Source organism: Arachis ipaensis, chromosome B7, assembly GCF_059453495.1.
Source record: "Arachis ipaensis isolate K30076 ecotype BB chromosome B7, ASM5945349v1, whole genome shotgun sequence".
In the NCBI taxonomy this organism is placed as follows: Eukaryota; Viridiplantae; Streptophyta; class Magnoliopsida; order Fabales; family Fabaceae; genus Arachis; species Arachis ipaensis.
The window spans coordinates 129426702-129450233 of NC_142442.1; the positions used below are offsets into that span (position 1 = coordinate 129426702).

Genomic DNA, 23532 nt, shown 5'->3' on the forward strand with positions numbered 1-23532 from the left:
ATCACGTAGGTATAAAAGGCAAAAATTTGCAATCCCTAATTCCAGAACCCTTTTAACACTATGCATACGGTGGCCTCTGCCTTCTCTCCTTCGTCTATGTTGCTTCATCCACTACGCTTTCACCCTCCAGCGTCGCTGTTTCCAACGGAATCGAAGGTTCCAAGCCACACACGCGCTTTCTTTCCCATAGTCGCTTCCTCACGTCACGGAACCGCTTTTTGCCGACGTTGTTTCTCCATAGTCGCTGCCCCTGGCCTGTGCGATGACGTACGATCTTCTTTCTCTCCGACGACAATCTTCTCCAGTGATATCTCATCCAGCGACGACCTCCTTAGGCGACATCTCCTTCAGCGGTGATCTCCTTCGGTGACGTCTCCTCTAGCTTCCTCTCCTCGCCGTCCTAACTCTATGTCTTCTCCGCGAAAATCCTTAACGCCTCCCTTTCGTTCTGGATATGGCAGGTCAGCTTGCTACTTTTTACATTCTAGGGTTCAAAAGTGCAAATTATTTCTCTGCTTTTTGCTACTGTGAAATTGGATATGCTGATAAAGATTTGAAATTGGAATTAATTAATTTCTATCATAGATAAATTTGTAATCAGTTACGTCTTTGAATTCTTCTTTATCCAGTTATTTTGGAATTAAAGATATCTATGGCAGAAAATAAAGACATGTATGTAAGGATACTGAATGAACATTTTCTAAATTTAGGAGATTCAATGAAATTAAAAAGAAAGAAAGGATGAATTACAGCATGAGAGTTAGTAATGGAATGAAGAAGTTGCAGCTTCTCGTGCAGTAGTGCTAGTTCAGCATGTAGCAATTGTCTGGTTTCCATAGAGCATCTGCTGAAATTTGACACGTCTCTGTTGTTAGATTTAGTCATAGTTTGTACACATAATGGCAGTATAGAAGCAAAATAGTTTTGTTCCTCTGTGCTATCTGTTGAAATATTTTTAGTATTTAGGGAACCAGATTTTATATGCCAGATTTTGTGCTTATGTGACAGGTTTTAATTATTGGCCTAGTTTTGACTGCACAATACTTGTGATGTCTATTGCTTTATGTAACAATAAAGTTACTTTATTCTCTGAATATATAAATAATTAGAGCTGGCAGCCGCAACATCATTTAGCTCAATTAAATTTTGGAATTCTAAAGTTAGAATTTGAGTTTGACATGTTGACTTGATTTGGACAGTCGTAGCATCGTTTAGCTCAATTAGATTTTGGAATTTTAAAGTTAGAATTTGAGTTTACAATTTTAAAGTTAGAATTTGAGTTTATAATTTTAAAGTTACAATTTTAATTTCAGATTGATTATAAGGGATCCACAGAGTTGGGAAACATTGGCATTAATCCATGGGATTCCTCTATTTTGGAAGACCTGATGAAGAAGATAAATCCTACAATTAAAAAATTTTATGTGAGATATTTATATTCTTTGTTATATACATGTTTGATTTACTGCATCTGACAAGGATTCAGGTGCTTTATGCTTGTATAAATGCATTTCAGGGGTATCACTTGAGCACTAAATCTTATACAGGAAAAGTGGCCTTATCTACTTTGAAGAATGCATCAAGGAACAAAGTTATAGAGATAGGTAATATTCATATCCTTACTCTTGTCTTCATCATTGGGACGTAATTGTCTGACTGCTCCTAGCTTTATGATCAATCTGAAGAATTCATTTATATATGAATTTACTTGCTTTATCTTCTTGTATTTCTGACGGAATAGGAACAGTTGTATCATATATAAATTAATACCATAAATTTCATAGGAGATGCTAAAAAATTGTGAGTTCATGATATGTGCTAAAAATTGACCCTGCAACGAAATTTCCATTGAATCTGAGTTTATGATGTCTCCCCAGAGATGTTAGCTTGTCTTCCAAAGACAATGTTGTTGCAGATAGTTTCTACAAAATTAGGTTTATCTATTGTTAGAAATAAAGAGTGTATATCTTTTTGGTATCTCAATAAAAAATCTTAGGAGTAGTTTTGGTTCTTTCTATTATTACGTCATCGTTTCCTTATTTGTCTAGGATAAGGGTTTTTCCTATTATCAACAGCAGTTAGTGTTCATCTCTTGTAAGACACCACAACATGATCATATCAGTGTATTTTATATAGTTTCATAGTCTTTATTCTTTTCCTTTACTGGCTTCATTCATTCTCTTGATGGTTGGTGCACGAAATTGTGATCTCCAGGCTCGAACAAATCCTGGTAATGGCTCCAAAGCTTGGTGCTCTGATCTTAATTCATAATTGTCACAACTTCGATACAACTAACCAGCAAGTGCACTGGGTCGTCCAAGTAATACCTTACGTGAGTAAGGGTCGAATCCCACGGAGATTGTTGGTATGAAGCAAGCTATGGTCACCTTGTAAATCTCAGTCAGGCAGATATAAAGTGATAATGGTGTTTTCGAATATTATATAATAAAATAGGGATAGAGATACTTATGTAATTCATTGGTAGGAATTTCAGATAAGCGAATGGAGATGTTTTTCGTTCCTCTGAACCTCTGCTTTCCTGCTATCTTCATCCAATCAGTTTTACTTCCTTCCATGGCTGGCTTTATGTGATACATCACCACTGTCAATGGCTACTTTCGGTCATCTCTCGGGAAAATGATCCAATGCCCTGTCACGGCACGGCTAATCGTCTGGAGGCATCACCCTTGTCAATGGCTTCATCTTATCCTCTCAGTGAATAATATGCTCACGCACCCTGTCACGGCACGGCTATTCATCTGTCGGTTCTCGATCATGCTGGAATAGGATTTACTATCCTTTTGCGTCTGTCACTAACGCCCTGCAATCGCGAGTTAGGAGCTCGTCACAGTCATTCAATCATTGAATCCTACTCGGAATACCACAGACAAGGTTTAGACCTTCCGGATTCTCTTGAATGCCGCCATCATTCTAGCTTACGCCACGAAGATTCTAGTTAGGAGATCTAAGAGATACTCATTCTAGCTTATTTCATGTAGAACAGAAGTGTTTGTCAGACACGTGTTCATAAGGGAGAAGGATGATGAGCGTCACACATAATCATCACCTTCATCACGTTCTTGGGTGCGAATGGATATCTTAGAAGCGAAATAAGAAGAATTGAATAGAAAACAGTAGTACTTTGCATTAATCTTTGAGGAACAACAGAGCTCCACACCTTAATCTATGGAGTGTAGAAACTCTACCGTTAAAAATACATAAGTGAAGGTCCAGGCATGGCCGAGATGGCCAGCCCCCTAAAACATGATCAAAGGATCATAAGGTAATCCAAAGATGCCTAATACAATAGTAAGAGGTCCTATTTATAATAAACTAGCTACTAGGGTTTACATGAGTAAGTATTTGATGTATAAATCCACTTCCGGGGCCCACTTGGTGTGTGTTTGGGCTGAGCTTAAGTGTTGCACGTGCAGAGGCCATTTATGGAGTTGAATGCCAGTTTTTGTGCCAGTTTGGGCGTTCAACTCTGGTTTTGGATCCTTTTCTGGCGCTGGACGCCAGATTTGGGTAGAAAGCTGGCGTTGAACGCCAGTTTACGTCGTCAATTCTTGGCCAAAGTATGGACTATTATATATTGCTGGAAAGCCCTGGATGTCTACTTTCCAACGCAATTGGAAGCGCGCCATTTCGAGTTCTGTAGCTCCAGAAAATCCACTTTGAGTGCAGGGAGGTCAGAATCCAACAGCATCAGCAGTCCTTTTTCAACCTCTGAATCTGATTTCTGCTCAAGTCCCTCAATTTCAGCCAGAAAATACCTGAAATCACAGAAAAACACACAAACTCATAGTAAAGTCCAGAAATGTGAATTTAACACAAAATCTATTAAAAACATCCCTAAAAGTAACTAGATCCTACTAAAAACATACTAAAAATAATGTCAAAAAGCGTATAAATTATCCGCTCATCACAACACCAAACTTAAATTGTTGCTTGTCCCCAAGCAACTGAAAATCAAAATAGGATAAAAAGAATAGAATATACTATAAATTCCAAACTATCAATGAAACAGAGCTTCAATCATATGAGCGGGACTTATAGCTTTTTGCCTCTTGAATAGTTTTGGCATCTCACTTAATCCATTGAGGTTCAGAATGATTGGCATCTATAGGAACTCAGAGTTCAGATAGTGTTATTGATTCTCCTAGTTCAGTATGATGATTCTTGAACACAGCTATTTTATGAGTCTTGGCCGTGGCCCTAAGCACTTTGTTTTCCAGTATTACCACCGGATACATAAATGCCACAGACACATAATTGGGTGAACCTTTTCAGATTGTGACTCAGCTTTGCTAAAGTCCCCAATTAGAGGTGTCCAGGGTTCTTAAGCACACTCTTTTTTTTTTTGCTTTGGACCTTGACTTTAACCGCTCAGTCTCAAGTTTTCACTTGACACCTACACGCCACAAGCACATGGTTAGGGACAGCTTGGTTTAGCCGCTTAGACCAGGATTTTATTCCTTTAGGCCCTCCTATCCACTGATGCTCAAAGCCTTGGGATCCTTTTTATTTGCCCTTGCCTTTTGGTTTTAAGGGTTATTGGCTTTTTGCTCTTGCCTCTTGGTTTTAAGAGCTTTTGGCTTTTTCTGCTTGCTTTTTCTTTTTCTTTCTATTTTTTTCGCCTATTTTTTTTTTCTATTTTTTTTTCTGCAAGCTTTGTTCCTTGCTGCTTTTTCTTGCTTCAAGAATCATTTTTATGATTTTTCAGATTATCAAATAACATGTCTCCTAGTCATCATTCTTTCAAGAGCCAACATATTTAACATTCTTAAACAACAACTTCAAAAGACATATGCACTGTTCAAGCATACATTCAGAAAACAAGAAGCATTGTCACCACATCAATATAATTAAACTAAGTTCAAGGATAAATTCAAAACTCATGTACTTCTTGTTCTTTTGAATTAAAACATTTTTTTTAAGAGAGGTGATGGATTCATAGGACATTTATAACTTTAAGACATAGTTACTACTACTAATGATCATGTAATGAAGACACAAACATAGATAAGCACATAACATAGAAAATGAAAAACAGAGAAAGTAAGAACAAGGAATGAGTCCACCTTAGTGATGTCCTTGAGCTCTTCTATGTCTCTTCCTTGTCTTTGCTGCTCCTCCTTCATTGCTTTTAGATCTTCTCTGATTTCATGAAGGATGATGGAGTGCTCTTGATGTTCCACCCTTAGTTGCTTCCAATAATTGTGTGGAAGAAAATGTATCCCCTGAGGTATCTCAGGGATCTCTTGATTTGCAGTCAAATGTTCTACCACTGAGCTATAGACCCTTGATGGAAGCTTTTGTCTTCCCTTTCCTCTTTCTAGAGGCTTCTCTGGCCTTAGGTGCCATCAATGGTTATGGAAAAAAACAAAAAAGCTATGCTTTTACCACACCAAACTTAGAATGTTGCTCACCCTCGAGCAAAAGAAGAAAGAATAGAAGAAGAAGAAGATATAGAGGAGATGGAGGGAGGTGTGTATTCGGCCATATGGGTGGGATTGGGTGGGGAAGAGATGTTGAATTTTGAAGGTAAGTGGGTGTAAGGATGTGAGTGGTAAATGGAAAACAGAAGGGATGATCATGAATGGAAAGAGAGATGATGAGGTAGGTGGGGATCCTGTGGGGTCCACAGATCCTGAGGTGTCAAGGCATGTAAAATGCCCTTGCACACAACTCTGAGCGTTCAGCGCCAGGTTGGTGCCCATTTTGGGCGTTCAACGCCCCTTTGCTGCCATTTCTAGCGTTGAACGCCAGAACCATGCTTGTTCTGGGCGTTCAGCGCCAGGATGCTCCCATTCTGGGCGTTCAGCGCCAGAACTATGCTCTGTTCTGGCGTTTGAACGCCAGACAGATGCTCCTCCAGGGTGTGATTTTTCTTCTGCTGTTTTTGATTCCGTTTTTGATTTTTTTGTTTATTTTGTGACTCCACATGATCATGAACCTAAGAAAACATGAAAAACAATAAAAATAAGAATTAGATAAACATTGGGTTGCCTCCCAACAAGCGCTTCTTTAATGTCAATAGCTTGACAGTGGGCTCTCATGGAGCCTCACAGATGTGCAGAGCTTTGTTTAGACTCTCCAACACCAAACTTAGAGTTTGGATATGGGAGTTTCAACACCAAACTTAGAGTTTGGTTGTGGCCTCCCAACACCAAACTTAGAGTTTGACTGTGGGGGCTCTGGTTGACTCTGCTTGGAGAGAAGCTTTTTCTGCTTCCTCTCCATGGTTGCAGAGGGAGATCCTTGAGTTTTAAACCCAAGGGAGTCCTCATTCCATTGGAGGACTATTTCACCTCTGTCAACATCAATCACAGCTCTTGCTATGGCCAGGAAAGGTCTTCCTAGGATGATGGATTCATCCTTTTCCTTTCCAGTATCCAGGACTATGAAATCAGCAGGGATGTAAAGGCCTTCAACCTTTACTAACACGTCCTCTACTTGTCCATAAGCCTGTTTTCTAGAGCTGTCTGCCATCTCTAATGAGATTTTAGCAGCTTGCACCCCATAGATTCCCAGTTTCTCTATTACAGAGAGGGGCATGAGGTTTATTCCTGAACCAAGGTCACACAGAGCCTTAAAGATCATGGTGCCTATGGTACAGGGTATTATGAACTTTCTAGGATCCTGTCTCTTCTGAGGCAATGTCAGTTGATCCAGATCACTTAGTTCATTGATGAACAAGGGAGGTTCAACTTCCCAAGTATCAATGCCAAATAGTTTGGCATTCAGCTTCATGATTGCACCAAGAGACTTGGCAGCTTGCTCTTCAGTAACATCCTCATTCTCTTCAGGAGAGGAATACTCATCAGAGCTCATGAAGGGCATAAGGAGGTTCAATGGAATCTCTATGGTCTCTAGATGAGCCTTAGAGTCCTTTGGTTCCTCAGAGGGAAGCTTCTTATTGACCACTGGACGTCCCAGGAGGTCTTCCTCCTTGGGATTCACATCCTCTCCTCTCCTCACAGGTTCGGCCATGGCGCTTATGTCAATGGCCTTGCACTCTCCTTTTGGATTCTCTTCTGTATTGCTTGGGAGAGTACTAGGAGGGATTTCAGTGATCCTTTTACTCAGCTGGCCCACTTGTGCTTCCAGATTTCTAATGGAAGATTTTGTTTCATTCATGAAACTTACAGTGGCCTTAGATAGATCAGAGACTAAGTTTGCTAAATTAGAAGCATTTTGTTCAGAGTTCTCTGTCTGTTGCTGAGTTGATGATGGAAAAGGTTTGCTATTGCTAAACCTGTTTCTTCCACCATTATTAAAGCCTTGTTGAGGCTTTTGATCCTTCCATGAGAAATTTGGATGATTTCTCCATGATGAGTTATAGGTGTTTCCATAAGGTTCACCTAAGTAATTCACCTCTGCTATTGCAGGGTTCTCAGGATCATAAGCTTCTTCTTCATAAGAAGCTTCTTGAGTACTGTTGGATGCAGCTTGCATTCCATGCAGACTCTGAGAGATCATATTGACTTGCTGAGTCAATATTTTATTCTGAGCCAATATGGCATTCAGAGTATCAACTTCAAGAACTCCCTTCTTCATAGGCGTCCCATTACTCACAGGATTCCTTTCAGAAGTGTACATGAACTGGTTATTAGCAACCATGTCAATGAGTTCTTGAGCTTCTGCAGGCATTTTCTTTAGGTGAATGGATCCACCTGCAGAAGTGTCCAGTGACATCTTTGATAGCTCAGATAAACCATCATAGAATATATCCAGGATGGTCCATTCTGAAAGCATGTCAGAAGGACACTTTTTGGTCAACTGTTTGTATCTTTCCCAAGTTTCATAGAGGGATTCACCTTCTTTCTGTCTGAAGGTTTGAACATCAGCTCTAAGCTTGCTCAGCTTTTGAGGAGGAAAGTACTTGGCTAAGAAAGCCGTGACCAGCTTATCCCAAGATTTCAGGCTGTCTTTGGGTTGAGAATCCAACCATAATCTAGCTCTGTCTCTTACAGCAAAAGGGAAAAGCATGAGCCTGTAGACTTCAGGATCTACTCCATTAGTCTTAACAGTATCACATATCTGCAAGAATTCAGTTAAGAACTGAAAAGGATCTTCAGATGGAAGTCCATGAAACTTGCAGTTCTGCTGCATCAGAGAAACTAATTGAGGTTTCAGCTCAAAGTTGTTTGCTCCAATGGCAGGAATGGAGATGCTTCTTCCATGTAAATTGGAATTAGGTGCAGTAAAGTCACCAAGCATCCTCCTTTCATTATTATTATTTTCGGCTGCCATCTCCTCTGCCTGTTTGAAAATTTCTGAAAGGTTATCTCTGGATTGTTGTATTTTAGCTTCTCTTAATTTTCTCTTCAGAGTCCTTTCAGGTTCTGGATCTGCTTCCACAAGAATGTTCTTATCCTTGCTCCTGCTCATATGACAAGGAAGAATGGCCAGAAAAATGATAATAATAATAGAGATCCTTTATACCACAGTATAGCGATCCCTTTGTGAGTGGAAGAAGAGGGGGAGATAAAGGATGTGATGTAAAGGAAGAAACACAACTGTACCAATGGAAGAGATGTGAGATGAGATGTTAGGATATGAATGAATAAATAGAATGAGATGAGGGAGGGATAATTTTCGAAAGTTATTTTGAAAAAGAGTTAGTGGTTTTTGAAAATAGTTTTTGAAAAAGGTTAGTAAATTTTTTTTTTCGAAATTTAAGTTTTAAAAAATTAAAATAATTAATAAATTAAAAAGAAATTTTGAAAAAGGGGAGAGATATTTTCGAAAATGAGAGAGAGAGAGAGTTAGTTAGGTGGTTTTGAAAAAGATAAGAAACAAACAAAAAGTTAGTTAGTTAGTTGAAACAAATTTTGAAAAGATAGGAAGTTAGGAAGTTAGAAAATATATTTTGAAAAGATATTTTTGAAAAAGATAAGATAAGAAGATATTTTTGAAAAGATATGATAGAAATTAGTTTTTGAAAAAGATTTGATTTTTTAAAAATCACAATTAATGACTTGATTCACAAGAAATCACAAGATATGATTCTAGAACTTAAAGTTTGAATCTTTCTTAACAAGCAAGTAACAAACTTCAAATTTTTGAATCAAAACATTAATTGATTATGTTATTTTCGAAAATTTGATATAAAAATAAGAAAAAGATTTTTGAAAAATATTTTTGGAATTTTCGAAAATAACTAAGAATTTTGAAAAAGATTTGATTTTTGAAAAAGATTTTGAAAAAGATAAGATTTTCAAATTGAAAATTTGATTTGACTCATGAGAAACAATTTGATTTTAAAAATTTTTAAAAAAGTCAACTCAAATTTTCGAATTTGATGAGAGAAAAAGGGAAAGATATTTTTTTTGATTTTTTGAATTTTTATGAAAACATGAAAATTATGCAATGCATGAAATTTTTAGATCAAAACAATGAATGCATGCAAGAATGCTATGAATGTCAAGATGAACACCAAGAACACCATGAATGTCAAGATGAACATCATAGACACAATTTTGAAAAAATTTTAAAGCAAAGAAAACATGCAAGACACCAAACTTAGAATTCTTTAATGCTTACGCACTAAGAATTCAAGAATGCATATGATAAACATGAAAAGTCACAAAATAAAAAATCATCAAGATCAAACAAGAAGACTTACCAAGAACAACTTGAAGATCATGAAGAACACTATGAATGCATGATATTTTCGAAAAAAATGCAAGATGCATATGCAAGTGACACCAAACTTATGATATGACTCAAGACTCAAACAAGAAACACAAAAATATTTTTGATTTTTATGATTTTCTAATTTTTTGGATTTTTATTTTATATTTTTCGAAAATTAAAAAGAGAAAAATAAGGATTCAAAATTTTTAATATGAATTCCAGGAATCTTATGCTCTAAAACTCCAATCAAAGGGTCAGGCTTGGCTTAATAGCCAGCCAAGCTTTAGTATGTAACTCAGACATGACACGTCTAACATGCTCTACAGTTGTATTAGACATGGCTTTACAGCCAGCCATGCTTCCTGAAACACTAGAATTCATTCTTAAAAATTTTGAAGTCATAGAATAATTTATTTTTGAAAACATTTTTATTTTAAAACTTTTTTTTTTCGAAAACAAAAGAAAAATTTTTGAAAGCTTTTTGAAAAATTTTTGAAAACAAAACAAAAAGAAAATTACCTAATCTGAGCAACAAGATGAACCGTCAGTTGTCCAAACTCAAACAATCCCCGGCAACGGCGCCAAAAACTTGGTGCACGAAATTGTGATCTCCAGGCTCGAACAAATCCTGGTAATGGCTCCAAAGCTTGGTGCTCTGATCTTAATTCATAATTGTCACAACTTCGATACAACTAACCAGCAAGTGCACTGGGTCGTCCAAGTAATACCTTACGTGAGTAAGGGTCGAATCCCACGGAGATTGTTGGTATGAAGCAAGCTATGGTCACCTTGTAAATCTCAGTCAGGCAGATATAAAGTGATAATGATGTTTTCGAATATTATATAATAAAATAGGGATAGAGATACTTATGTAATTCATTGGTAGGAATTTCAGATAAGCGAATGGAGATGCTTTTCGTTCCTCTGAACCTCTGCTTTCCTGCTATCTTCATCCAATCAGTCTTACTTCCTTCCATGGCTGGCTTTATGTGATACATCACCACTGTCAATGGCTACTTTCGGTCATCTCTCGGGAAAATGATCCAATGCCCTGTCACGGCACGGCTAATCGTCTGGAGGCATCACCCTTGTCAATGGCTTCATCTTATCCTCTCAGTGAATAATATGCTCACGCACCCTGTCACGGCACGGCTATTCATCTGTCGGTTCTCGATCATGCTGGAATAGGATTTACTATCCTTTTGCGTCTGTCACTAACGCCCTGCAATCGCGAGTTAGGAGCTCGTCACAGTCATTCAATCATTGAATCCTACTCGGAATACCACAGACAAGGTTTAGACCTTCCGGATTCTCTTGAATGCCGCCATCATTCTAGCTTACGCCACGAAGATTCTGGTTAGGAGATCTAAGAGATACTCATTCTAGCTTATTTCATGTAGAACAGAAGTGTTTGTCAGACACGCGTTCATAAGGGAGAAGGATGATGAGCGTCACACATAATCATCACCTTCATCACGTTCTTGGGTGTGAATGGATATCTTAGAAGCGAAATAAGAAGAATTGAATAGAAAACAGTAGTACTTTGCATTAATCTTTGAGGAACAACAAAGCTCCACACCTTAATCTATGGAGTGTAGAAACTCTACCGTTAAAAATATATAAGTGAAGGTCCAGGCATGGCCGAGATGGCCAGCCCCCTAAAACGTGATCAAAGGATCATAAGGTAATCCAAAGATGCCTAATACAATAGTAAGAGGTCCTATTTATAATAAACTAGCTACTAGGGTTTACATGAGTAAGTATTTGATGTATAAATCCACTTCCGGGGCCCACTTGGTGTGTGTTTGGGCTGAGCTTAAGTGTTGCACGTGCAGAGGCCATTTGTGGAGTTGAACGCCAGTTTTTGTGCCAGTTTGGGCGTTCAACTCTGGTTTTGGATCCTTTTCTGGCGCTGGACGCCAGATTTGGGTAGAAAGCTGGCGTTGAACGCCAGTTTACGTCGTCAATTCTTGGCCAAAGTATGAACTATTATATATTGCTGGAAAGCCCTGGATGTCTACTTTCCAACGCAATTGGAAGCGCGCCATTTCGAGTTCTGTATCTCCAGAAAATCCACTTTGAGTGCAGGGAGGTCAGAATCCAACAGCATCAGCAGTCCTTTTTCAACCTCTGAATCTGATTTCTGCTCAAGTCCCTCAATTTCAGCCAGAAAATACCTGAAATCACAGAAAAACACACAAACTCATAGTAAAGTCCAGAAATGTGAATTTAACACAAAATCTATTAAAAACATCCCTAAAAGTAACTAGATCCTACTAAAAACATACTAAAAACAATGTCAAAAAGCGTATAAATTATCCGCTCATCAATGGTCCTTATCATGATATCCAACGGCGGGAGGAAGTACCATATCAAAGGTTGCGCTGGACAAGGTGGTTTTGCTCAAGTATACAAGGCCTGTGTCAACAGTGATCCAAATGATGTCGTTGCGCTAAAGGTGCTGATGGTCTTTCAGAATCATTTCCTCTTAAAATGTGATATTCGTCTCATTTGATTGTACTTTGAACCTTAAATGTTAGATACAAAATCCAGCTTTCCCTTGGAAATTTTACATGTATCGTCAGCTTGATATGCGGATCACTGGCAGAGAAGTATGTGATATTAATATCAATATCAAATTCACTATTTCTCAGTTCGTTTGATTGCCTCTTTTTAGGTTGAACTGGTTAAGCTAACTGGGCAGAAGGTCTCATCATCACATATATTAGAAGTCTATCGTGGATCCTTAAGCCAGTTGGTATGCCACTGAGATAACTTGTTTTATTTCTCCTCTCTTCACTGTTACAAATATTTTCTTGCCCTATTTAGCTATTAAATATGTCCTCTAGTTATGTACTTTTAATGTTAAAATCAGGTCAAGAAACACCGTCATGATACTTTGAGCCTTCATGCTGCTGGGAAGCATCTAGCTAAGGGTGAGGCTTCTTCCCGAGTATTGCATCATCTTGTTGTAGAGGATTTTCTTGTGGAGGAGGTTAAAAAAAGTGATTTTTATGGATCCGTATCATCAATATTGAAGGTATTGAAAGAAATAGTCTATGTTTGAATCCTGCAATTTATTTTCAAAAGTTTCTTATGTGCTTGTTGTGCTTCTATAGCTGTTGTTGCAGCCTTCGTAGTTAGACTTTAAATAATAGTAAGCTGTCCAACGGGTTGAATTGTTTTGCAGGTAAATGACCCCAAGGTCCGCAACCTGTTGCTGGGGGCCAGAGAATTATACTGAGGTTTGTCGATCTCATGAAGCTATTTCTTGATTGAATCTGTCAGTCAGAATTTTGGGGGTCCAATTCTGTTAGCGCTCAGATATTGTTAGCTTGATACATCAAAGTTACTTTGAATTATTGTCTCAACCTTCTCTAGCCTCATTTTTAACATCTACAACACACTCTTTCTCAGTATTATATTCCTACTTAATAGCATCCTGAAATGTTGTAGGTTCCCATCGTCCATAAAAGCATCAAAATTAGCGAAGTACGAGTTCACTCCAGCTAAAGGATCTCTGACATCTGGAAAACAAAATAGTCATCAAATTGATACTCCTGCTCAGCCCCAAACTCAAGTTGACATGGTATATAATGGGTTTCTTTACGGTTCTTTTTGTTCAATTTTCTAATATGTCTTGAATTGTCTTTGATAGAACTTTATTTCAGAATCTTTTAGCAAAGTTATACTCAGCATTGCCGTTGCTGCAGGCAACTATTCTTGGTGAATCTGGAGACAATGTCTTGGGTCACCACGTATTCTGGTTTGTTACACAAGTTTTCTGTATAGAGCTCATTTAATCTTGTGCAGTAATGGATTATGAATAGTTTAATTCAATTGAAATTTTTTCTTTGAATGCTAAGCATCTGATGAGCTGTTGTTTCTGTTATATAGTAATTCTCTGTTGCAGCTGATGAGCAAGAAAGTACCAAGAACAAAGGAAAAACTCCTTGAACTCAATGGCATGAGCAAGTAAGTTCATTCTACGAATTAATCAAATGTACTGGTTAACTGAGTCGGCATTCACAGATGTTTCTGTTTAACACAGGGCCAAGGTAAGCAATTATGGTGATCAGATACTGGAAACCATTGAAAATACTATTAATGAGTATTACAAGTTGGATAAAAGCAGCAATGGCAGTGCTGATTCTGCAAAAAGGAGACGAGATGCAAATGGAGGCCTAGATAGAAATCTTGAGGATGATGATGAGTTGACTAAAAAAATCAAAATGTACATACAAGAATAATTTTCTTACCTTTAGAATATATATATTAATGAATAAATTTTTTTAATATCTAGTCCCTCTTGTGAGCCTGTTGGTTTAGTTTTTAATTCAAAATATTGGTAGTTTGATATTTATTTGAGCAACTATTTATTTCTAACGTTCAATTTTCTTTTGCAGGTAATATTTATTTACACGGACATGAACAATGAAAATGTTGGAATGATCTGTAGCAAATTTGTTGAGCATCTCTAGGAAAACTCCCAATGTAATAGAACTAACAATATTTCTTAATTTGATACTTTGTATAGGAGTTATTATTTTTTATTTGTAATACTAAAAATTATATATTATGTTTAATACTTTGAGTTATATAATATTTTGTCTATGGATTATGATTTTGTTATTGTGGAATTTTAATAAAAAATTATTTATTTAGCAAGATAAAAATAATAGTAAAAACTGTATTTTAAAAGATAAAAAATATTATTTTTATCCGGTAAAAACGGCAGTTAAAAAATGTCATTTTAAACAAAAAGAATGCCATTAAACCCTGGTAAAAACGGCGTTTAGAAATGCTATTTTAAACGAAAAAGATGCCATTAAATACAGGTAAAAACGGCGGTTATAAACGCTATTTTAAACGAGGAGGATGCCATTAAACCCAGGTAACAACGGCGGTTACAAACGCCATTTTAAATGAGGAGGATGCCATTAAACCCAGGTAAAAATGGCGGTTCGGTTACAAACCGCCATTTTAAACGAGGAGGATGCCATTAAACCCAGGTAAAAACGGTGGTTACAAACTGCCATTTTAAACAACAACAAAACCTCCGTTTTATTTGGTTAAAATGGCGGTTAAAAATCGCCATTTTAACCGCCAAAAAACCGCCGTATTATCCACTAGTTATTACGGCGGTTTTCAGAAAACCGCCGTAATAACCAGAATGGCGCCCAGAATTCTGGCGTTTTTTGGAGGTGCCATTTTCGGCAATAATGGCAGTTGTAACTGCCGTAATTACCTTAAAAAATTGCCATTTTAACCCTTTTTTTGTAGTGCCTAACTACCACTATTACTACCGTCACCACCATCCCCAAATCCTTCTCTTTACCACCACCATTGAGTAAGGGAGGAAGAGTGAATGAGAAAGCCAAAACAGAGAGAGTGAGAGAATGATTAAAAAGAAAAGTTACTCATTACTACTAGAAAATTCATTTTGAAGACGAGGAACATTCAAATTTTAAAATTTTACATTTAAATTCAAACAACAATGCCTCAACAGAACCATATTATTACCAAGATAACAACAAAACTAATAGAACCGCAAACACAAATTCAAATCCCAACAACAAAAATAGAGCATTCAAATTCAACAATCATAGATCTACAATTCAATAATAAATCAGATTATAGAGATGCAGAATTAGAGAATGAAGCAACAAAAATTAAAAATTAAAAATTAAAAAAGACCACGATAACGACGTATTACCGAATCTTCGAACCCCTCAGTCCCCAGCCTCGAAGCTTTGTGAGCACGCTTCAAGATCGAAACGCTGGCACAGAGGCTGTCGTTGGAGATAATCCCAATCAGAGTCCATGACGTTCTTGTAAAAGGCAACACAAAGACCAAGAATTGGGTTATCGAAGCGGATCTTAAGAGAATCGAGAGTGCCACCATCATGCAGGACCTCATGCGTGCTTATGAAGGGAAGGCATGGAACGTTCATAGCCCTCGTTGATGGAGTAGCAACAGTAGCGAACACAAATCGTCGAGCAAGGGCAGCAATAATGCGCAGATCTTGTCGCTGCTGCTACTGGAGGTTGCTGGAATCACTACTGCTATAACAACTCGAGTTTTTGAAAATTAAATATGAGTTATTCATGATTTATTATTTTATTTAAATAAAATTATTTTTCCAAAAATAATTAAATTAAAATTTTATGATACTCTAAATTTAAAATCCATTAGAATTTTTAAACCATTTTTATTATAATGAGATGTTTCAAAAAAAATATAAATTATATAAAAGAATTATTATTATTATTATTATTATTATTACTACTACTACTATATATATATACATGTACAAATATGACACATGCTTTCTTTCATTAATTGGTCATGCCACCTAATGAGGTTTACACCACAAATCCTCATTAATCATCACATTCACTTATTCCTTTCCATTCATTCATTCTTGTCACGGACAATAAAAAGAAAGAAAAACCGAGAAAGAGAATGTGAGCTTCCATGGAATCGTAACCCTCACCAAAGCTTTCAACTTCGATTTTTTTAGATCCGTAACTCCAATAAAAAATCTAATTCGATAAAAGTGTTCGTATCCTCCTCCTATATACGTTGGCATTACTTTTTTTTGGTAGAAGTTGACGATAACGTAGTTCCTCTTTCTCTTGAGTTCGGCCAATTGGAGTTCTAAGAGGTACAGACAATTTCTAACGTTTCCTTCTTCAGCAGCTCGGTCAGAAAGCTTCTCCAAAGTTTTCGTTGATTTTAATTTCCTACGGAAGTAGGAAGTTTGTTTTAAAATTAAAAGTTTTTAATTCATGAATGCTCAAAAGCTTAATGAGTAATTGCAAATAATTTCTGACTGTCTAGACTAGTTGAATGGAGAATTTGTGTTAGATTTGTGACTATGAAAATAACTGAATTTGACGAATATGTGTTTGGTTCCCTGAATGTTTGAGGATGCTAAAAATTCTAATTTCTAGTTGATTGTGGTGAGAATTGTCGAAATTGTGGCTGTGAATAAATTATGTGTATGCTTTGGTAAAATGATGTATGAATTGAGAATAGTGTATTGATCGGAATTGTATGGGACGGATGAAATGGTTGGCTTGACTGGTTTAGTAATTAATTTGATTGATTCTGAATTGAGTACTGGTTTGAAATGAGATAAGTTAAGGAATGATGAAAGTGAGGGAGTCGTGAGGGTGGTGAAGTCTACTTTTAAGAGGAGGTTCTGTCCGAATTCTTGTAAAAATATACGGAAAAAATAATTTTATTTTGGAAAACCTGATTTACAAACTTATTTTGAGAAATTACTCTATGTTAGAAAAAGATTTGATTTACATATTTACTCATAATAGAGAAAAGGATTTTTGTATTAAAAATTTAATTTATTGGAAGTGATCTTTAAGAATTAAAAATAGAATTATAATATTGAATTTGATTTGTTTGAGTTATCAAGAAGGGTTTTTGAGAATTGAAGATTTGGTAGGGACTTTTTAAGGGTGGCAAAGCCTAGATTTTAGAAGAAATGCTATAGAAATTTTTTTATAAAACTCTAAAACTTGTTTAAAGCATTATTTAAAAGAAAATTTGATTTAAGAATCGTATTAATTGATTTCGATTTATTAAGAAAAGATTCTTGTTTTTTAGTTCGATTTATTAAGAAAAGTATAATGTTTTAAGTTCAATATATTGAGAAAAGATTTTGTTTTAAGTTAGGAAATAAGTTCGATTTATTAAGAAAAATGGCTTTTATCTTGATTAAATGTTAAAAAAGTTTGGGTATTTGCAAGTTAAATATTTTAATGCTAAGATTGAAAGTATACTTATGAGGTGATGTGAAGATAAGAGTGATTGATTATTTGGTGATGCGAAGGTATGCTTGGTAACATGGTGATATGGAGGTATGACAAAAAGAAAAGGAATGAGAAACTAGAAATGAAAGGATAATTGAATATTGTATGTTTGAATGAACCTTTGTGCCAAATTGCTAATGCGAAAGTACCCACCTGACTGATAGTCTAAGATTGCTAATGCGAGAATGTTCGTCTGACTAATAGCCTGTTTCTTACCGTGATGCCAAGATATCCTGACTGACATGGGTTCGCCCATGATGATAATTGTGCCTGACTGACATGGTAAAGAGACCATATTCGGGGTTCGCCCCTAGTAACATCGAGTTGCGGGTAGACAACCGATGCATGAGCTCATGGCCTGCTTAGGGAAGACATGCATCATATTGTTTGCGCATTTGTATTTGGTTGTGTTTTGCTTGTTGTATTTTCCTTGTGATTGTGCTAGTTGTCTTATTCTTCCTTGCTTGTGTGTTCAATTGGATCTTTGGTACTATTAGTTTATGTATTGAAGTGATTAATAATTAATGTTGTAAATGAGTTTTGTTTTAACTTTAGAAATTTTAAAGAAAGCAATTAATTGTCTAAAGTAAAATTAAAAAGTATTTTCAAAAATTTGATAAAAGAATAGTTTTACTGAGTAAAGTCAATTATTCACATTTCGTTCATTACTTTTACGGTATTCACTTACCCTGCTGAGGACATGCGAGGACGATGTTCTCACCCCTTATAAATTTTTCTTTCAGCAACAGGTTTAAAAATCCTTAACGCGGAGCCGTGACTAAACATCAGAGCCTTATGTACATATATATCCGTATCTTCTGTATTTGGTTTAGCCTTGGATTTTCCCCTCGCCATTTATTGTCTTTGATTTTTAGAGGGGTAGGACTTGTATTTGAGAATCTTGGTATAATTCTAAGTATACAATGCTACGTGAATATATGTATGAATCATTTTGATTAAGTGGTTAAAAATGAAGACTCTTCGTTTTCTTGATTAAAATTCTGGTTCGTATTCGCAAAGGCTCGATATTAAATAAAGATAGTATAAAATAAAAATGTTTAGAGGTAAGTAACGCCTAAACTTTTAGTACGATCATAAGGTGCTAAAAGTTAGGGGTGTTCATAAAAAAACCAAAATGTGGTTAACCGGTTAAAAAACCATAACCACATTTTGGTTAACCTGTTTAATAAAATAATTTTAAAAACCATATCCATATTTTTTAGAATTGTTTAACCAAAACCAAATTAAAAAACCGGTTTTTAATTGGTTAACCAAAACCAAAATCAAATTAAAATCAAAACCTAATTTCAAAACCAAATTACATACTCTTTTTCTCTCTCTCCCCCTCCTTCTCCCCCTTCCTCTCTCTTTCTCTCTCCCTCCCTTCTTTCTCTTCTTTTCTCTCTCTCTCTCCCCCCCCCTCTCTCTCTCTCTCTCTCCTCTTTCTCTCCCTTTTCTCTCTCCTCCTATCTCTCTTTTTCTATCTCTCCCTCCGCTTTCTCTTTCATTTTTCTCTTTCTCCTCCTCCTCCTCTTTGTCCTCTCCTTTTCTTTCTCCCCCTCCCCCTCTCTCTCTCTCTCTCTCTCTCTCTCTCTCCCTCCTCTTTTTATTCTCTCTCCCCTTCTCTCTCTTCTTTTTCCCCTATTTCTCTCCCCTCTCCCTTTCTCTCCCCCTTCCTTCCCCCATCTCTCTCTCTTCTCTCTCTCACTCATTTTTCTCTTTATCTCCCCTCCCCTTCTCTCTCTCCTTTTCCTCTCTCTCCGCTTCTCTCTCTCCCTCTTTCTCCCCCTTCTCTCTCTCTCTCTCTCTCTCTCTCTCTCTCTCCTTCCCTTCCATCATCTCTTCCTCTCTCTCTCTCTCTCTCTCTCTTCTTTTTCCCTCTTTCTCTCTCCTATCTCTCTCTTTTTTTTCTTCCTCTTTCTCTCTCTCTCTCTCTCTCTCTCTCTCTCCACATTGTCTTTCTTTCTCTCTCCCTTGTCTCTCTATCCTTCTCTCCCTCTCTTCCCTTCCCTCTTTCTCTCTCTCATTCTCTCCCCCTCTCTCTGTCTCTCTCTCTTTCTCTCTGCTCTCTCGGTTCCTTTCTCTCTCCTTGCCCTCTTTCTCCCCCTCCCTTCTCTCTCTTTCTCTCTCTCCTTCCCTTCCTCTCTCTAATCATCTCTTCCCATTTTTCTATCTCTCCTCCTCCTCTCTCTCTTTCTCCTCTCCTTCTATATCTCTCTCTCTCTCTCCCCCATATCTCTCTCCTTTCTCCTTTCTTTTTCCTTCTCTCTTTCTCTCTCTCTCTCTCACTCTCTCTCTCTCTCTCTCTCTCTCTCTCTCCTTTCCCTCCCCTCTCTATCTCTCTCTCTTTTTTTCTTTTCTCTCTTTCTCTCTCTCGCTCCTCTCTCTTTCCTTTTTTTCTTTCTCTCTCTTCTCCTCTTTCTCTCTTCCTTTTCTCTCCTCATATTTATTTTCTTACTCTCTATTTTCTCTTTCTCTTTTAACCTTCTCTCAATCTCTATCCCTCTTCTATCTCTTTTCTCCTCTTCTTTCTAAAGCAAGAGAGAAGAGAGAGAGAGGAAGAGAAGATAGAGAAAGAGAAAGAAAAAAAAGGAGAGAGATAAGAAGAGAGAAGAAGGATAGGAGAGAGAGAAGAAGAGAGAGAAAGAGGAAGAAAAAAAGGACAAACAGAGAGAAAGAGAGAAGGGAGAGAGAGAGAGAGGATGGGAAGAGAGAAGGAGAGAGAGAGACATAAAAATATTAGGAGAGAGAAAAGAGAGGAGGGGAGAGAGAAGGAGAGAGAAAAGAGAGGAGGGGAGAGAGAAAGAGAGAATGGGAGAGAGAGAAGGAGAGAATGATAGAGAGAAAGAAAGAGGATGGGGAGAAAGAGGGGAAGGGGAGAGAGAGATAGATAGATAGAGGGGAGGGGGAGAGAGAGAAAAGAAGGAGAGGAGAAGGGAGAAAAATGGGAGAGAGAGAGAGAGAGAGAGAGAGAGAGAAGGAAGAGAAGAGGAGAGAGAGGAGGGGGAGAGAGAGAAAAATGGGAGAGAAGGGAGAGAGGGAGGAAGAGAAAGAGAGAGAGAGAGAGAGAGAGAGAGAGAGAGAGAAGGAAGAGAGAATAGGAGAGGGAGAAAAAAGGAGAGAGATGGAAAGAAGGAGATAAGAAAAAGTTACTCGTATCATTTAGAAAGAAAATTATTTATATTAGAAAAAATTATTTATAGAAAATGTTGAAAAGAGATAAGAAAGAAAAAGGAAAGAAAGCAATCGAAGGGATTTCATTATTTACAAATATTATTCGTATCATTTAGAAAGAAAAAACAATTTTTAGATAAAAAAAATTCAATTAAAAAAAGTTTAAAAATTTGGGTTTTTGTATGTAAAAATATTAATTTGTGTAAAAATCTATTTTTACATGTAAAAACCAATTTAATGGTATAAAAACCAATTTTTTAGTATAAAAACCGATTTTTAGTAGAAAAACTGATTTTTTAATGTAAAAACCGATTTTTTATATAAAAACCAATTATTTTTTAAAAATCGATTTTTATTTCAATAACCGGTTAAAAACCGATTTTGAATTTCACTAACCGGTTAATAACTGGTTTCATCATATAAAACCAATTTGGTTAATTAACCAATACTATATTTTTGGTTAACCAAAAAACTGGTTTGGTTTTTAGATTAACCAAACCATGAACACCCCTACTAAAAGTTTGGGTGTTACATTTGCCAAGCCACAACTGTTGTCACTCTACTTTTGTCTTTGCCATGGTATTAAAGAAAGAGGCCGTGATGGCAGTAATGATGGTAATGATGACAGTAATAGTTGTAGTTGGGGATGAGAATGGTAGTGAAGAAGGATTTGAATAGTGGTAGAGTTTGAGATTAGAGGAGTGGTGGTATAGAGTAAAAAGAGAAGTTAAAGTTAGGTTATATTAGAAGATATTTTAAAAATTTTAAATAACTTTTTATGGTTCGAATAATTTTATTATTAAAAGTTTATTTTTTATGAATAAAATTAATAATTTTATTTATTCGTAGATAAATTTATTAATATTATAAATTTTTATAAATAAAAATAATAATTTACTCTTTAATTAATCATCAGCAATTAATATCATATATTAGTATATTGAACTGTGGATGTAGAGTGAATGAGGCTGGAACGAATGGGATTTGAGGGAAAGGGTGGGCAAATTCCAAAACCTCGCATAAACGTGAGTGGTGTCAACTGTCAAGCATAGGCCACTTTCCACTTTGTGGGGGATTTGGATCCTCTAAAGTTTAAATTTCACTTTAGAGAGTAAAGTGTGATTTTCTACCCTTGAATATTTTCTTTTTATATTTATTATTTGGTCCCACCTATGAAATCAATGGTGAGAGATCACATTTTACTCTCTAAAGTGAAATTTAAACTTTAGAAGATCCAAATCCCTTTGTGGGCAAACCATAGACATACATCATCTATGGTTGGAAAAGAAAACAAATGTAAACGTTTATGGGCTAATAATGTCAATGTCTGCCATGATTTTTTTATTTTCGGTCAAACTTTCAAGGCATCACAAACTCTGAAACACTAGCCATTCACACACACATTTAATAATTTCATCCACTATTTATTTATTGTCAAGTTTAAAATCCAAATACATTAAAAAACCATTCAACTAAAATCTAAACTGTTCTGCCATAAATTCATGACTATGATATATTGGTACATGACCACACTCGCACATTTAAAAGTACGGTTCCAGATCCATTGTGTGAGAATAGCCATACTACCGACATGTTATATAATTAATTAGTCAATATTAAGCAACTCTTCCAACAAAAATGTTAAAATCATTTTTTTATAAAAATATTTATTTAATCATACTTAAACTTAATAAAGATAAAAATAAAATTTTTAAACATATCAAAATTAAATTCAATAATTTACCATTTAAAAATTTAAAAAATATCTTGACATAAGTAATTATAAAACTTTTGTTAGAATATTTATGTAATATTATTATTTGGAAAAGGCTACCCATCCTATCCGTTGTTAAGAATACATGGAAAATTTAAAAATATCTTTAGTTGCCTCAACGTACATTGTATTGTATTAAGTCTCCAAAAAAAAAAACGTACATTGTATTAAATGATCAACAGGGGAATTAGTATTTAAGTAAATATATTGTCTTCGACTCTTGGATGATAAATGAGTGAATTAATTATTTAATTAATATAATATAATTTTTATTTTTAATTTTAAAAAATACTATATATATTATTTTGTATTTGTATTTAAATATATATTATTATTTTTAATATATATTTTATATAAATAACTGATTTAATAACTAATTTTAATATATCTGATTAATTTTCTTTTTGTTAAGCAAGGTCAACAAGCATTATTATATTTAATTCAATAAAACTAGTGTAGTAGGCACTTTGCCATTCTAGGAATATTCATTTCATTGTCGTTATTTTTAATTAATCTGTTTAGTTAACTAACACCGCAAAGGATAATCTACCTTCTGTATCTCTAAATATCCAAAATAAAAGTGTGCCAATACTGCAGTTTCAACAAATAAGCAATCGACAAAAATTAAAAAAATATATATATAGGGACCAATTACATGTATAAGTCAATTTGAATAATTTTATAAAAAAAATAAAAAAAAAATTATTTTAAAAATTTTAAATATTAGGATTAGGTTTAAAAATACACGCCATCTACATTCAACCCCAAACATAATATTTTTCTTTGTTTTCTCTTCTTACAGAGCGCGCCTCCACGTCTCCTTTTCCAATGTCTTATCTCGGCAGCACCGATCTCTCTCCATCCAACCCTAATCACACGCAATGCTTCACGGATTACGTTGCGCCCCTGGCACTTCCACGGTCCGTGGACTCTTCTCGTGACGCGCGCTTCCGTGTCCTCCCTCCACGTCTTCTCTTGGCAACGCCGGTCCCTTTCCATCCAACTCTGATTATGCGTGACGTTCCATACAACACGTCGCCCTTCCACGGCCCATGATCACCACGACGGAGAGCCTATCCTTATCCTTGCAACACGTTTCACCGCGC

The 23532-nt window shown here is 36.0% G+C and overlaps 1 protein-coding gene and 1 non-coding gene across 2 annotated transcripts; both read left to right on the forward strand.

Moving 5' to 3' along the window:
• The first annotated feature begins 408 nt into the window (after positions 1-408).
• LOC107605863 (ATP-dependent DNA helicase Q-like 4A) lies at positions 409-14126 on the forward strand. Its single transcript, XM_088494986.1, has 7 exons — positions 409-461; positions 1548-1604; positions 13102-13234; positions 13317-13411; positions 13543-13620; positions 13697-13877; positions 14019-14126. Exons 1-7 carry the CDS (start codon positions 409-411, stop codon positions 14124-14126), a joined length of 705 nt encoding a protein of 234 aa, XP_088351112.1.
• On the forward strand, positions 7756-7863 carry LOC148554101 (small nucleolar RNA R71). The gene has a single exon (XR_015893929.1). It is a non-coding gene; the product is annotated as a small nucleolar RNA R71 (small nucleolar RNA).
• Positions 14127-23532: the final 9406 nt, after the last annotated feature.